General features: G+C 51.7%; 4 protein-coding genes and 1 non-coding gene across 5 annotated transcripts; 2 read left to right on the plus strand and 3 right to left on the minus strand.

Moving 5' to 3' along the window:
• Positions 1–1942: 1942 nt before the first annotated feature.
• fbx15 (F-box domain protein) lies at positions 1943–4574 on the minus strand. Its single transcript, XM_025577896.1, has 2 exons — positions 4321–4574; positions 1943–4260 (listed from the first exon to the last, which is right to left on the minus strand). Exons 1-2 carry the CDS (start codon positions 4486–4488, stop codon positions 2239–2241), a joined length of 2190 nt encoding a protein of 729 aa, XP_025434583.1. The 5' UTR covers positions 4489–4574; the 3' UTR covers positions 1943–2238.
• Positions 4575–6578: 2004 nt separating this feature from the next.
• BP01DRAFT_363070 (uncharacterized protein) lies at positions 6579–7303 on the minus strand (the record flags this gene model as incomplete). The annotated part of the gene is made up of 2 exons (XM_025576250.1): positions 6579–6886; positions 7135–7303. 2 exons carry the CDS (start codon positions 7301–7303, stop codon positions 6579–6581), a joined length of 477 nt encoding a protein of 158 aa, XP_025434584.1.
• Positions 7304–10713: 3410 nt separating this feature from the next.
• BP01DRAFT_t48 lies at positions 10714–10787 on the plus strand. Its single transcript has one exon. It is a non-coding gene; the product is annotated as a tRNA-Ile (tRNA).
• Positions 10788–11382: 595 nt separating this feature from the next.
• Positions 11383–12057, minus strand: BP01DRAFT_261836 (uncharacterized protein; the record flags this gene model as incomplete). The annotated part of the gene is made up of 1 exon (XM_025571306.1): positions 11383–12057. A coding segment is annotated over one exon (675 nt), but the record flags the coding sequence as incomplete, so codon positions are not given.
• Positions 12058–12892: 835 nt separating this feature from the next.
• Positions 12893–14037, plus strand: BP01DRAFT_363072 (uncharacterized protein; the record flags this gene model as incomplete). Its single annotated transcript, XM_025576251.1, has 2 exons — positions 12893–13803; positions 14007–14037. 2 exons carry the CDS (start codon positions 12893–12895, stop codon positions 14035–14037), a joined length of 942 nt encoding a protein of 313 aa, XP_025434586.1.
• Between the last annotated feature and the right edge of the window lie 851 nt (positions 14038–14888).

Here is a 14888-nt window from a genome sequence, read left to right on the forward strand (position 1 = left end):
CAGTGACGGCTCCATTCTACCAGACCGACCCACTACTAAACCCGGAGTGAGGCTCAATTGAGCCTCATCTTCACACCCCAACAACCCACTGCAGGCTAGAACACCCCCTCGCCTATCCCATGACTCACACCACCCGGCCAACCCTATCCGTTTCCCAAGCCGTAGCTAAAAGTGTGATCACAATTCTAATCAGCAAGAGCCGCATACATCATCCTCAAAAGAGCATCGAGCCACTAGTTACCCGAACATACTCCCAAAACACAGCCAAGCTAACCCCTAGAGCCTCACGAGCCATCCGCATCATCCAAGACATCGTCCCCACCGAGCCCGTATCCGCACCCCTCCTCATCCCCACCACCTCTTCCTCTCAACCTTCAACTCCAACGGTCAGAAGACAGGAAGAAGTGGAGAGACAGGGTCCACTCTGAACCGTTGGACGCGTGACGGGAACATGAACATGACTGCACACAGTAGTAAAGTGTATAACAAGACAGAATCGTCTTTCCGAGACTCCGAGAGCCCGAATGCGAAGACAAGTCGATCCCAACTAAGACAGATGAGACAGATATCGTCGGATGACATGACATAGGCAGCAGGGTGAGTAGATCCCGTTTGTACGGCAGTACGCGAACTGACCCTGGGTCAACTCGAAGACTAAGAGGTGATTCGGTATACGGTACGAGCCCGGACGATTAGCAGACTACTACTAGTATATGTGTACACGAAGCGGGACGACGATAGCGCTCCATTCTACTTCACTAACGAGTCAAGGTTAACATGCATCTTGATAGTTGAGGTAACTACCGACCTTCTTACGGCGGTGGAGGTATTTCTCGGTAGGATTGTATTGTGAATGCATGGCCTGCAACTCGTTGTAGAGGACACACCTAAATACCTGACAATCCAAGCTTGATATCACCCGGCACATACAGATGGGAGTATACGAGCAGGAGAGTAAAAGTCGCCCTTGATCTCATCTCATCAGCAGCCAGCTCAAAGACTTAGACCGTCCAGTTATGACAAACATACCGAAAGACGATGTCGTTTTCAGAAGACGTAACACTTAATAGATACTGTACAGTGACTACTGTATTTTAGTCAATGAGGCTCAAAGCATAGACAAAGACGCAACCTTACTATTAACGCAGCCAGGCTACATGTGGGGTGTAAGGGTGGATCAGCAGGATTAGTAGGTAGTCACGCACGTGGAGCTTCCGGTGTATTGTAGTACACTACGTGCTACCGATATATTGTGAATTGAGTGAAAAAAACCAAAAAAAGAAGCATGGAGAATAGTATCTTAACCCGACTGTTGAGGCTCAACTACTATCCCCAAAGCTCCATTGGCTCCAACACTTCTAGCCACGCACTCTAACCTCAAGGCCAAACTAAACTCCCTTAGGGCAATGCACACACAATCCCTGATCAGCCAGACCTAACGCGAAGCAAGAAAGTAAAAAGAAGAACCCCTACCGAGCCGATGAGGAAAACCGTAAAAGCACGGGACAAATCCCCTCGCTACTTTGCGTATAGTACGCACACCGCCAAGTCCAGCCACCGCATGGGAGGATGCACCAGGGAAGTGCATTACTAATTTACCGAAAGCCAACACGCCACCGAGGGAAACCATGGAGTCAATCGAATCGCCGAGACTTGAAGGGGTTGGCGAGGGGACGCTGGACAGTGTAGTCAGTCCGTGGTCAGGATCCCGTCAGCTTACGGAGTGCATATTTAGTTGAACTAATGGCGAGGGCTGCCAAGGCTGACGGACGGGACTGTTTGGGGACATCTTATCCGATCGGAGGAAGTTTCCTTTCTATCTTGTCCTGGTCTGGCGAATAGTACCTAGTGTACTGTACACGAGAGGGCATACCTACCGTTATCGTGGGATGGGTAGCTGCTGCCTACGGTGCAGTACTTCAGATGCTTCCAATGGGATGATCACTTTCTTTGTAATTGTTCTGTTAATGTTTGTTTGCCTGTGGTTGTGGTTGTCAACAAGGGAAGTTTTCATGCATTGCACAGCCACACCGCACGGCACGTTTTGAGGCAGTGCCCAGCCAATCCAACTGACCACCACAGCTGAGGCAGTGCCTGTCCTCTTTAAATTGCATTGCAATGGGATGTAATTGCAAGCGGACGGAAAAAAAACCACCCAAGTTCCAGTGTTTGCCCAGCAAACCCTCAGTCTCCATCCCTCATCTCCAATTAGGTAGCATGTACCGATGTAGGACCACCCTATCGTAGCCAAAACCCCCTCCCCATCCGCAGATACATTGCCCCCTCCTCACGCACCGACGGCACCGTCGACCCCCGTCGTCCCCGTTTGCCCACCGCCGCCGTCCGCTTGGCTCCAAAACTCGTATGCCTAGTCGACTCCATCTGCGCGACGTCGCCCACCCGCACGCGCTCCCCCTGTCCACAACCAGCTGAATGCACCGGTTCCGCTGTCGCCTGCTGTTGCGGTTGCGGCGGCGGGGGCGGCGGCTTCATGCTCCGTACGCTCCCATCCCTCATATCCAATCGCTGCAGGCCAGGCAGCCGCAGCAGGGGGTCGAAGTTGATCAACAGGATGGCTTGGTCGCCGTCTTCCCCCAAATCCGGCGCGTCCACCGAGTACACCAGCGAGCGCTCGTCGGCGGCCGCGCGCACGTCCGACGAGGCGATGCGCTTGGTGGGGGAGAGAAGCTGCGTTAGCGCCGCGGGGGCATCGTCGGGGGGCCACATGTGCACGCCCAGGGATTCGAAGCGTTCTTCGCTGTGGGGGATAGGTTGTGGTTGGTCTTTCTTGTTGTTGTTGTCGTTGTCGTCGGCGGCGGCGGTGGGGTCAACGACATCGTGGAGGTCAGGTGGGTACAGCAGGCCTGGTTCGACTTCGTCGCCGGCGGTGTCGATGGGGGATTTGCGCTTACGAGAGGTCAGGCGCAGACGAAGTTGGTCGGTGGGAATGCGGCTGGTGTGGTTTGGACTGGCGGAGTCCGTCACGAGATCGACAAAGGTCGAGCTGGAGAGGTTGTAGGTCCGGTATTTGGTGCGGGCCAGGATGAAGTCTCGACGCTTGACAAGATCTGTGCCGGGGGGGTATTCCTGGTGATAGTGACGGCGGATGCGTTTCTGGGGCGGTTGGTAGCGGGGTTTGTTGGTTGAGTCCAGAGTGCGGGTCAGGGGCTCGTCGGGGAGGACCGCGGGTCGCGGAGGCGCGTTATTGCTGTTGCTATTGCTGTTGCTGTTGCTATTGTTACGAAGACGACAACGATGCTGACGGAGTAGACCGGCTTGAATGCGCTCCTGCTTACTCTGCTTGATTTCGGCGGGCGAGGGCAAGGACTGCATGTAGTACGTGCGGATGTTCTCGCTGCCGCTGTTGATCCATTCGCGGCGACATTCGAGGATCATCAACTGCTTCGTGGCCTCGTCGACCCGCAGCGACAGATCCGACCAGGTGTCATTGACGGGCCCCTCGCGGTGCTGCCGCCGCCACTGGAAGTTGATGGTGCTCTGCTTGGTGTCTTCGGTGGGCGACACGCACAGCCACACGTAGTAGGAGGTCCAGTCGATCTCCTCCGCCTCGTGGCCGATCATGGTCGACACCGCGTAGAGGTGGTCGTCATAGACGCCGAAGCAGACGGTCTGCGCCATGTCGTGTCCAGAGAAATTGTCGAGCACGACCGGGGCCCGCGTCGTGGGGCGCCCTGTCTGCAGATCCGCACATTCCACCACCCATTGCAGGTGACCGTCGACGCTTAGCATGCTGTGGCTGCCCCAATAGAGGTAGCGACTGTTCAGCCGCACGAACAGCCGTCGCGTGTCCCGCAGCCGAGTCAGAAACCGCAGTCGCCCCGTCTTGTGGCAATCCAGCTTGGGCCGCATGTCCACCGCCACCAGCCACGTTTCCGACAGATCTTCACGCTCCACGGTGAACGCCAGGTTCCAGTCGTGGTACTGCAGGAGCCGGATGTGGATCGTATCCTCCTCGGGATCGCAGGACGGAATGATTCGCGACAGCACCCGGTGCAGATTCAACACTTGTTCCGTGCGGCTTGCCCCATGGACATCCAGAATCCGGATTTCTTCCCCGTAGATGTAGGTCAGCGCACCCCCGCTGTAGAGAAACGAGCTGCCATAGGCGAGAAGGGAAGCGGAATAGGGCTGCGCAGTAGCAAAGGCCTCGCGGATATCGAACACGCGCCCCAGCGCTTGGCGATACCCTTTGCGGGCGGCAATCGCTGCTTGACCCTCGGTGGTATGAAGCAATTCATTCTAAAACGGTCAGTGGATGATCCGCCTCGATACAGATCGGGGAAGGGTGGAAATAAGTACCTCGATGGCTTTGCGAGCAATGTTTTCATCCTGCACGAGGCGGTACAGGACGCCGTTGACCCGGCCCAACTGAATCAGGTCTTGCGATCCTAATCTGGAAGCGATCTGGTAGAACACATCGTATGGGATACAATCCAGATTCTTGGAGGGTCTATGGGCGGCATCCATCTCGATCTGGCAATCATGTGCGGCAAAGAGAGATGAAAGAAGCCAACTTAACCAAGGGGAATGAGAATTCAGGAATTGATCAGAAGAAGAATCACCAGTAAAAAAAAAAAAAAAAATAAAAGGAAAAAAAAAGAAAAGAAAAGAAAGAAAGAGTAGGATGGGACTACAACGATGAACAAGAAACAGAAAAGGTGAGGCGGTTTGGATGCAAGTGAATACTAGCTGAGATAACTAGTTTAACTCCCTTAGGAAAAGTAGGATCGAAGGAGATGCCCAATTTGAAGCAACCAAACCACAACGGGTAATATGTTTTGCAGCCCGCGCTGCTGGTGAATGTATTAGACGATCGGAAATGCTAGTTGATGAGAGATGCACCCCAGAACCAATCCCATAGTTCCGTGGGAAGATCTAGGCGGTGGCAAGAGAAACAACTGAATGTGGATTTCAGCTGAAGAATCGCTCCCTCAAAGCCATGGCAGTAGGGGTACCCGATCAACGATCATGCGAAGGGGGTAAGATACGCATGGGTGGGCCGAGTCCAAGAGAGAGATCAGCCGTCATGGTTCAACTTGTACTTTTTGGGGCCTCATGCGGCTCTGTGGCTGGTTTTCCGTCTGATTTACTGGGTGGAGGGGGAAGAAAAATGAACCGACTTCATTAAGAAAAGAAAGAGGGGGGGCGAAAAAAGTAAGGGCAAGTAGATTAAGTTAGTGCGTAAGAGCGTGGGTAAGAATCGTTCGAGTAATCTTTGGATTACTTGCCTGTGTCTTTTTTTTTCCCCTTCTTTCCCTGCGCAGACCCGCACGACTAAAAAGTCACCGAGTGTCCGAGTATCCGAGGGAGAGTGACAGACTGAGTTGATAGCAAGTGCCAGTGAGTGATAAAACAAGATTCCCGGGAGGAGGAGCATGGAATACTACGTAGCGAGCCGCAATCACTACACGCATGATCGACAGTGCAAAGGGCGGTCAGATCAGCCATGTCTGTGTGATGAGATGAATCAACAGGTTCAGTTTGTTGCTTGATTGTCAGGGGGACAAGCCCAGACAAGGTTGCGTTTCGGTGCAGTCAGCAGTACGACCACCTTTTTGCTCTGCTTCCCTTGAGAACGATCGGCGCTAATAATAGTAGCATCCTTTCCCATTTGCCCCTTGCCTGGGGTGAGACTGACTGCGTCAGTTCAGGACTAAGAGGCTCAACTAGGTGGTAGCTATTTACTTCTAAGCGAAGTTAGGGTAGGTGGTACTCCATAGTTGGTAGTTATAAGAATTAGGTATTGACTAGTAGCCCGATGCCGCTTCTGCGAGGGCAACACGTGAGCAGTGGGGGGAAGGTTACGGAGTACAGTAGGAGGAATGGCCCTCGGGACACTCACTGACTTGCTCTTGGAGCACGCAATTGCGGCTCCGTCACTCCCAGTTTACCATCAGATTACCGTACTGTACAGTACTCTTTATAGGTGCAGTATACTCCGTACCTAATTACCTATTACCTATTACCTACACTCCTAGTTATTATTTTCTTCCAAGGCAGGAAAGGCATCATCAGTCATGGTCTAGACCCCCTCTATCTGCACTCAGGGCGAGCTCTGCAGTGTCATTTCTGAGCCACAAATGCCAACGCAGTCGACAAGTTCAAATATATGCTGCATGGGCATGCGCCCAAGAGTGGTCCACTGTTAATATCTCGCCAATATAGACTTAGATGCAGTATGCGCTCGACTGGGAGATCAGGAGCATACTCTCTCACAGTGGTAAGTTCTGACCTGAAACCACGATCCTTCGCGTGCTTAATGGCGCTGGACTTGGGATCAATTGTACTCGATCTGGCTAATCTTTGTCCCCTTCTGCCGAACCTCGTTTTCCGCCATGTTCTCGCTGTTCTCCATCACCCAAATGCACTCCGCGGTCTCCGTCCCATTCGCGCAAGTGGGGATCAGCTTGAACTGGTAATTTCGACTCTGATCTGAGTGGAGCGAAGACCCTGCGCAAAAGGCGTTGTCACATTAGCAGACTAATCCCGGCAGTAACTCCTCAGTAACGCGCATGCGAGGGATTATCAGACCTGGTTATTTACTCGATCTCCTTCATTCAGGAGTGTTGAAGCACCAAAAGGGTGATTTCACTAGGACGATTTGCCGGTAGCGCGTCAAAGAGCTTCGCACATCGGACCTGTCGCATGATTTGGTCGCTGATACATGTCGCAGTCGAATCGTAGACCTCTTGAACATCAGATCGCAAGAGTCCCAGTCCGCTCAGATCCGACAGCGTCGCAGCACCTCTGGGACAGTACTTTCGAGCCCATTCGGAGAATTGCGACTGAACAAATTGGTTCCCGTCCCATTCGAACCTGCGATTCCGTGGACCAGACCGCCATTTTGGAAGGCCCAGGGCTGGAGCTGGACAGATTCACAAACATATACTTTGCACAAGGCACAGGGCTTTTGCAAAGGTTCAGCCTAGGGATCAAACTTCTCATAGGGGGTCCTGTGCTCACTGGTAAGTGCCGTAAGTCGCTGGTAATTTACAGGGTGGGTTTCATCGATCCAGAAAGTCGTGATATCCTAGCCGTTGTAATCAGTCTCCAAAATTCTGGAGGCAGAACGGGGTTCCAATCGTGGTAGAAAGTCTGTATCACTGTGCTTACCCCGCCGTCGACGACGATAAGTACCTCGCCCGCCTATGGAAGAGAGTGTCGGTGCCAGGAAAGAGCCGTTGATACGGCAGCGGCCTCGGCTTCGATAATGAAGCAACTCCTGTCGCAGCCGGCTGACACCACAGTAGCTTCCATCTGCGTACGTGCGCTCTCGGTCCATGTTGCTGGAACTGTAAAACTAAAGTACTTTGGTAAAGTGCAGACTTGGCGATTGTCTCTCAACGTAGCATAGAACATTCTTAATGCTTCTCCCAAGAAGTCCAATATCAAAAGCAACGGACTCTGCGGACAAATCTCAGACATACGATATGACTGCGCCACGAGCCCCGTTATCAGCCCGTCACCGAAGTCTTTCAGGATCTGAGCGTTGTCGACCACATGTTTCATCCAGTAGGTACAGTAATCTCTCTGTACGGCATCATGACCAATGCAGTATAAGCCGTCGAGCAAGTAGTCAATGGCAGATAGGACTAGTAAGATCTTCGTGAAATGGGTCAATTGTGGGTCGTGAATCATCGGTGACAGTGACCAGGTAGGAGAGCGCTGTATACACGGAAATCAGTGAGCGGTATGTATCGCTTCTCTGGTACTAAGTTGGGGAGGGGAAGCTTTCGTGGGTATCGTGGGTATCGTGGGTACCTAATCATGGGAGGGCCAACAGGGTCGTTTGTCATTGTTCATTGTATTGGTATTTGTGGTTGTGGTTGGCGTTCGTTTGTAGGGTTGAGAAAGAGGACAAAGGAAGTTGATAGCAAACGGTCATTGACCCCCTCCCCCAGCCTTCTTCGGGGTCTATCATTACGCTCAGCCCAACAAGTTGACTCCCCGTGAAGCCCTCGCGTATACTAGAATATAACGCTCCGTGGAAGAGGGATCACCCTCCGGAGTCGGTCTGTAAGGCTGGGTTGATGGTGGAAAGCGTCGAGGCCAGTTCATCAGAACACATTTACAAACTTGACCCTGAGGATAAAGAGGTCTAGAGTAATCACCGCAGACGGGCTCCCAGCATGCCGATGGACCGAGGAGCGTTATCAACCCTGTTCCCTGATTCTGGAACAGCACCGACTTTAGGTTTCAGTCTTCTTGGTCTTGTTGTTGCTGCTGCTGCTGCTATTATTCCTCTCAAAGTCTCTAGTCACTGCACTTTCAAAGTTCTATGGCAAGTATTGAGCAGCTTTCGTGTTTCACCCGATTGATTCTGTTTCCTTCTGCCTCCTAGATTCTTTATCATCGAATAAGTATGAAACTTTGTCAAGAACTTTTGCGTGTAGTGTGTCCTGAGGTTTCACTTAAGGTACTTTACGTCGGCCGGAACAAACCCGAAAAATAAACAGGCACTCCCTGACAATCCACAACCCAAAGTGCACGCACCAGTCTAGACAACCGAATCCTCCCCCGCCCAAAAGGGTAAAGCGACGTCTAACTGAACTACACTAGTATAGCAGGAGCTACACTAGCGTTAGTAATGCATCACAGAATCGAAGGAATACTGGGAGCCTAGACGAGAAAGACCTATGTAGCATGTAGGCTCTTACACTGTACCTTACAATGCAGCGGGTACTAAATATGTAACCTAAGCCAATGATTAATTCCTTGGAGCCCGTGCCCCGAAGCTCGGAAGTGCAGTAAGTCCCCGAGCTTCCCTCCCCCTCCGAGCTTCTCAGGCAATATCGGCATTACGCAATGGCGGGCCGGGAGAAGAAAAGGGGTCGTGTGGATACTGGACAGAAACTTACAAGTTACTTGATTTACTGCAGATGTGCGGAAATCAATAACTTAGCCGCGTGGGGGGGGGGGGAAGACGACAAGGAAAGAGCCTCATTATGTGGGGTCCCACTGGCGAGTATCTGAGGTGGGGATTATCAACGTTGAATGAGGCTTGAATTCGCCAGTTCAATTGGACTCCTCGTTTGTTTTGAGTTTTAGATGAACTGCTTCACACTTACCGCAGTACAGTGTACATAATCATACAATAGTACACGGGTTATGAGGTTACACGTGGAGTGGGATGATCAACAAAAGACAACTTAGATGCACGGCACGCACGCGGCTCAACAGGGATGAATGAGGCACACGTGCTTGCGATCCATCCACCAAAGTGTGCTTGTGTGCCTCAGGCAGGAATTCCATGCCCGCCGATAAATGAGGCTGAACACATCCACCCAAATCGATAAACTACAGAAGGGAGTTCCAGTGGTCATAAGCTTGAATCTGGGTATATATGAACTGTACTGTACATCGGATCTCCCTCGCAAGATGATGACAACAGTCAAAGTCAGTAAGCAGTCATTGATACTGGAAATCGCTCACGCTTCCTCTCACCGGCGCCGGCAACCAACAGCCAGCCAGCCTGATCGGATGACAACGGATTGTGCAGGAGTGGCCTACCGCAGCAGAAGCAGGATCATCCCGGTCTATCGCACTACTTTGATCCATTTCCTAACCCTAATGCATTTCCCAATCACGCCGCTTCACATCGGGGATCAGATCTCCTCGGGGATAGGGGTAGGTCAAGGCATCATGCATGATCCCCGCTCGTGTAAAGCGGTGGCACGACTGGTCTGAAACAGGAACCAGGTCTGGTGTTTCTTTCCGTTGGTGGGCCGGGGGGGAAGGATGCAGTGCACGATGAAAAGTATATAAGGTACACCGACGGGTTCTGGATCCTTCAGGGTTTTTAAAGAAAAAGAAGCAAAAAAAGAAAAAGCAAAGAGGAGGAGCGTAAGCACTTATCTTGGCCCCCTCCTTATTTTCTGCTTCTTTGCTCAACAAAAGCTCTCGGCTAGGGCTTGGATTGCGTCAGACCCAGCCAGGTCAGCCTTGTGGCTCACGGGCTTGCTCGTGCACCGTCTTCCTGGGGCCCGCGTCACAGAGGGCGATTATGCTCCAATAAATATCCTCCGGAGCAGCTCATCCTTCGGACTATGGTATCCCTGTCATAAGTAATATCTTTGGAGCATGTCTTGCGGGGGTGTGGTGCAAGGTGGCTTCATAGACCACCCTCTTCTTTCTGTCGATGAGCTGTAAGCTGTGCTGCGAGTTAGCTGTAGGTAGCTAGAGCCGGTCACGCTGCGTCAGCCTGATCAACAAGCTTGCCAAATCACGAATTACTCGTATGGATCCCCACTCTCCCCCCGGTTGCCCCTCCGTCAGCACGCGATGATCGGGCATGCGGAAGGACTCCCAGTAAGAATGCCATGCCGGACTGTTGACCCTTACATCAGCGCCCTTTATACGCCCATTATCTGAAAGTACATGCTACACAGTACTAGCAATGGGCGTGGAACATCCAGAAAGGAAAAATGATGATGATGCGGAGTAGCACTCCACCTTTACAGACCAATCACCATGACATACCGGATCTCCGCGGAAGGTCATTCGATTCGCCGAACGGTTACTCGGATGTTGTTGTGTTGGTTAGATTAATGTTGTCGTCGGGGTAAAGAGGGTGGTAAAGTCCGCGGATAGTTCTCAGGGGGTGCCGACGGATTTATAGAAACGAAGAGTGGATTTGGTAGAGAGCATAAAGTGGAACATGAAACCAACTATCTGTGGTCAATACATCAACCGGGTCCCATAGCTCAGTTGGTTAGAGCGTAACGCTAATAACGTTAAAGTCGAGGGTTCGAGCCCCTCTGGGACCATCTCTTTTTGCTCTAGATCCATGTAGTCTGAGATCTCTGCGGTGAAAGGTCTGGCACGGCAAATTCAGGGAGACGAGTCGCGATCACAGTCTCGTGTCTTGCCAATCCATGCGACAATTAAAATAACATTGTAGATTGGCAAGCGTGCGGTGAACCGTATGCAAAGCTCGACCCGAAGTTATGGACAAGCCCTAAGTGGTGTCGTCAGTAGTAGCCTTAAGCGACGCAGCGGCGGAAACACTGAAGCTGTTGAGCGCGGGAGTTGTTAGAGGCTCCAGGGAGGCTATGTTTGGGGCTATATATAGGTCAAGGGCACGATAAGTACCTTGAAGAGAGCGGCAAAGACAGGCTGGCAAGCTGCACCAGTCGACAAGGGTTGGAGGGATTGTGTGCGAGCGATCAGTACAACTTAGATACAGGCAAAACAATGAATAGATTTAAACCAAACATTATTTCTCGACAAGATGATGTAGAATGGACTAGGCATCGACACTATGAAGTAAGAAAGAGACCAAGCCAATAGGCAGGGTTAGGGCCGGGGCCGGGGTCGGTACTGTGGCCCAAACATGTCGTTGAAAAACTTGTTTCCGCGCACGTCATCAGGGACCCATTTGACCATCTCCGGAGTAATATGCTCGAAGTCATCGGCGAACGTCTCGCACAGCCAGTGGTTCCAGTTCCAAACACACCATTGGGTGAAGTCGTGCTTCTTGGGTATGTAGCCGCGGTACCAACGGAGGATCGGGGAGATGTAGACGCCCGGCAGCAGAAAGCACGCCTTCGTCCAGCCCTTCTTGCGACTGTCAGTGCGACTGATGATCGCATTGCTGAAATCGATGAAGGTGATGCGAGGTTGGCAGTTCGGGTCGAAACCGACGAGGCCGTGGACGATGACATTGCGCATGCAGAGGTCCTCGTAGCGCAGGTCGACGGCGTAGAACTGCGACTCAGCCTTGACGATCAGCTCCATAACGCGCTTCTGGGTGATCACGTCGAAGTCCGCTGGATCGCGGAGCTCCAACGAGACTCCCTCAATATACTCCATGAGGATGAGGCGTACTTGGCGGGTGCCGATTCCGGGATGCTCAATGTCCATCTCGTAGGAGCCGTAGTACTGCGGGATCCATGCGCCCAGACCGCGTGCATGCAGGTGTCGATAAGCTGCCGTCTCCTGGTTATAAAGGAGGTCGAGGTAGCGAAAGGGATCGCAGTCGTAGTCGCGGTGATTGAAGTATACCGGATCGTAGATCTTGGCGGCCAGCCGCATGCCTGCGAGGTGGCCTGAGGTCACATTCACCAGCACCACCTGCGAAGTGATTCCGTCGCCAGACGCGAGCGCATCACAAACAGTGATATTCAGAGTTTGCGTGCCGACCTGCCCGGACCGGGGCTTCCTGAAAAGGCACCGGGTTACGATTTCTGTGGTGGTACGTCGCTCCTGCTCGCTTCCAGACAGGGTCCAGTCCTTGTAGCGCTTGGGCTCGGCCGGAGTGTGCTCACGTAGCGTGAACTCCTTACCTGTGATGTAGGGGTATGCGGGCTTGGGGATACCGTGGAAGGTGTTGTAATCCGGTGGAAAGAACGGATCCTCGACGGGGGAGAGAAGCATCGTGATGGAGTGTGTATCGGCGATGATGCGCGCGTGGGATTTGCCTGCGAGCTGTGATGATCTTTCGATGATGATCTTACTGGACGGGTCATCAAAAAATTAACTGAGGTCCCTTATATACCTGATAGGTTGTTCTTTGTTGGCTCTGTGTTGATGGCATTTTTACTCTGTGAATGATCTGGTTCTCTGAACGTACAACAAGCAAGTGCAATCTCCGAGTCAGACACTCTCAACAATGAGAACCGGCTTGTGTGGGCTTGGTACTATCGAATGGGGAATTTCATTTCGTGCATTGAGAAAATCAAACAACTCACTGGCATCTTTCTGTTCTTTGATGCTGAGCAGGAGGTTACGACTTGTCAACTGAAAGGATTGCAGGTTCATACCATATAAGAACCACATTACAGCCTCTGATAATGGCCTTCCATCTTCCTTCTACACTTGAAGACAACCACAAGTCCTGGAATCCCTCACCTTTTAGGCAAAACATCTCACCATGACCTCGAGAGTCCTCAATTACTTCTACGGCCCCTTCCTCTCCCTGTACTACCCGCACGATTCAGCCGCCTATCGAAAGATGCTGGCACCGCTCGTGCCCTTCGAGGAGATGGACGATGAGCTCAGATGGGTCGATGCGAGGGCAATTCTCGACGAGGGAAAGTCATGCTTGAAACATGTGGACATGAAAGCCCTCGCGGAAGAAGCAGACCAGAGAGGCGCCCAATATGATGCAATGGACTTGATCTTGGGACACTATTCTCAAATAATGTCACCGACCTCCGAGAACGAGCTGCCTGTTGTCAATACTGTAAATGCGGTGCGCAAGAACTGCATTAGCTGGGTCTTCAAGCTCGTCCAGCTCGCTGTCAACAATCACTTGCGTGGCAGGGGCGAACTCAGGTGCACGAATCTGGACGACGATTGGTGGTGCTGGTACGTCAGAGGTAAGAGACACGAATTCACCAACATCGCGCTCATATCATTCAAGGCAGCCAACATGCTCCGCTTCGAGGACTTTGACAATCTCAACGCTCGGCACAGGGAAGACGAGTGGAAGACCAAGCTGGCCACAGTGCATAAGCAGGATTATGTGTCGCATCCGGATGTGCTCTTTAATTCCGGAATCGCCTACATCCAGGACATGAAGGACTTCGCCAAGGCATTGAACGTGAAGCACGTCGCCATGATGGATTTCAAGTATCTTGTCACGATGGAGATTCAAAACGTAGCTCAGTCTGCTCCACAGAAGCTGCCTGGCCGAGCCGAGTTGACCTGGTTCGAAGAGGGTCAACCGGAGGGTGACGATGGTCAGACCTTCGTCATGGTCCTGCTGGGCTTGGTCTGTCGAGCCCTGGAGCGGCAGTTGGCTTCGAGTACTTCCCACCAGGGGCTTGTGTCGAGCAAAGTGTAAGTCTTTTTTCTTTCTGGTTCCTTTCATATTTCAGAATCATAATATGACTTTCAAAGTATATTCAATTTTTGTTCTCCGTTCAAGCTAACATATGAACAAGTCAAGGCATAGATGCCACAGGATCGCTTCCATGCAACTTGAAGTTCTCGAAATTTCACTTCTTCTCCCATACCATAACATATAAGCAATAAGACCACAGTACTGGGTCTTTCGTCTTGGCGCCCTACTAGAAGCAGTCATACAATTTCAACTTCACTGGGCTTATTAGTGACGTTCACAGTTTCACCGCAATTATATTATGCTAGGCGACAACCATTCTATATCGCACTTTACAGCCTCGCAGGACGAAACAAAAGGAGGGTTTATGACAACCAACTTTGACCACTTTTTGGATTTCTAAAGAGTACTAAACCATATAATGTCGACAGCGAAGAGGAAGGCGCAGAGTAAGAGACACTGTTGGAGCAATCCAGCCACATGATATAGGGCTAACTGAGATCTCAACTTGGCAATCTTCCACTGTAACAAACAGAACAGGCTCCGGAGCAGTCAAGTAAAGGACCATCATATATCCAGAGATACCATTGACTAGGGAAACCGTTCGGAAGCAAATTTATCCAGCCCCCTTGATAGAGCACCTCTACCGTCTCGATCCTCTTGGCATGCTTTTCTACATCCCTTCCATCATCTCACTTCTGCTTGCGCTCTATTGGGGTGGATCTACGTACGCCTGGAGCAACGGCCGCATTATCTCCCTCTTCATCGTCTTCGGCGTGTTCATACCAGCGTTTGCCATGGTATATGGAGCTTGCTTCCATGATTTGACCCCCGCCTTGCTGGGCAATGTACAATTCAGACCGTAAGACTCGTTGACCGGTCAAATCGGGTCTCTACACCTTACCGCTGATGCTGAGTTTGATAGTCGCCGACGCCAGTGTTCTTTCCAATCTTATCACGCAGAAGGTTGGCCACCCCGTCCCAGCAATTGACTTGTGCGCCTACATCATGTCAGTTGGCCCAGGCCTGTTGTCAACCTTCCACGTCCATTCAGGCTCTTTCCGTTGAATTGGGTATCAAGTCA

Source organism: Aspergillus saccharolyticus, assembly GCF_003184585.1.
Source record: "Aspergillus saccharolyticus JOP 1030-1 unplaced genomic scaffold BP01scaffold_4, whole genome shotgun sequence".
Lineage (NCBI taxonomy): Eukaryota > Fungi > Ascomycota > Eurotiomycetes > Eurotiales > Aspergillaceae > Aspergillus > Aspergillus saccharolyticus.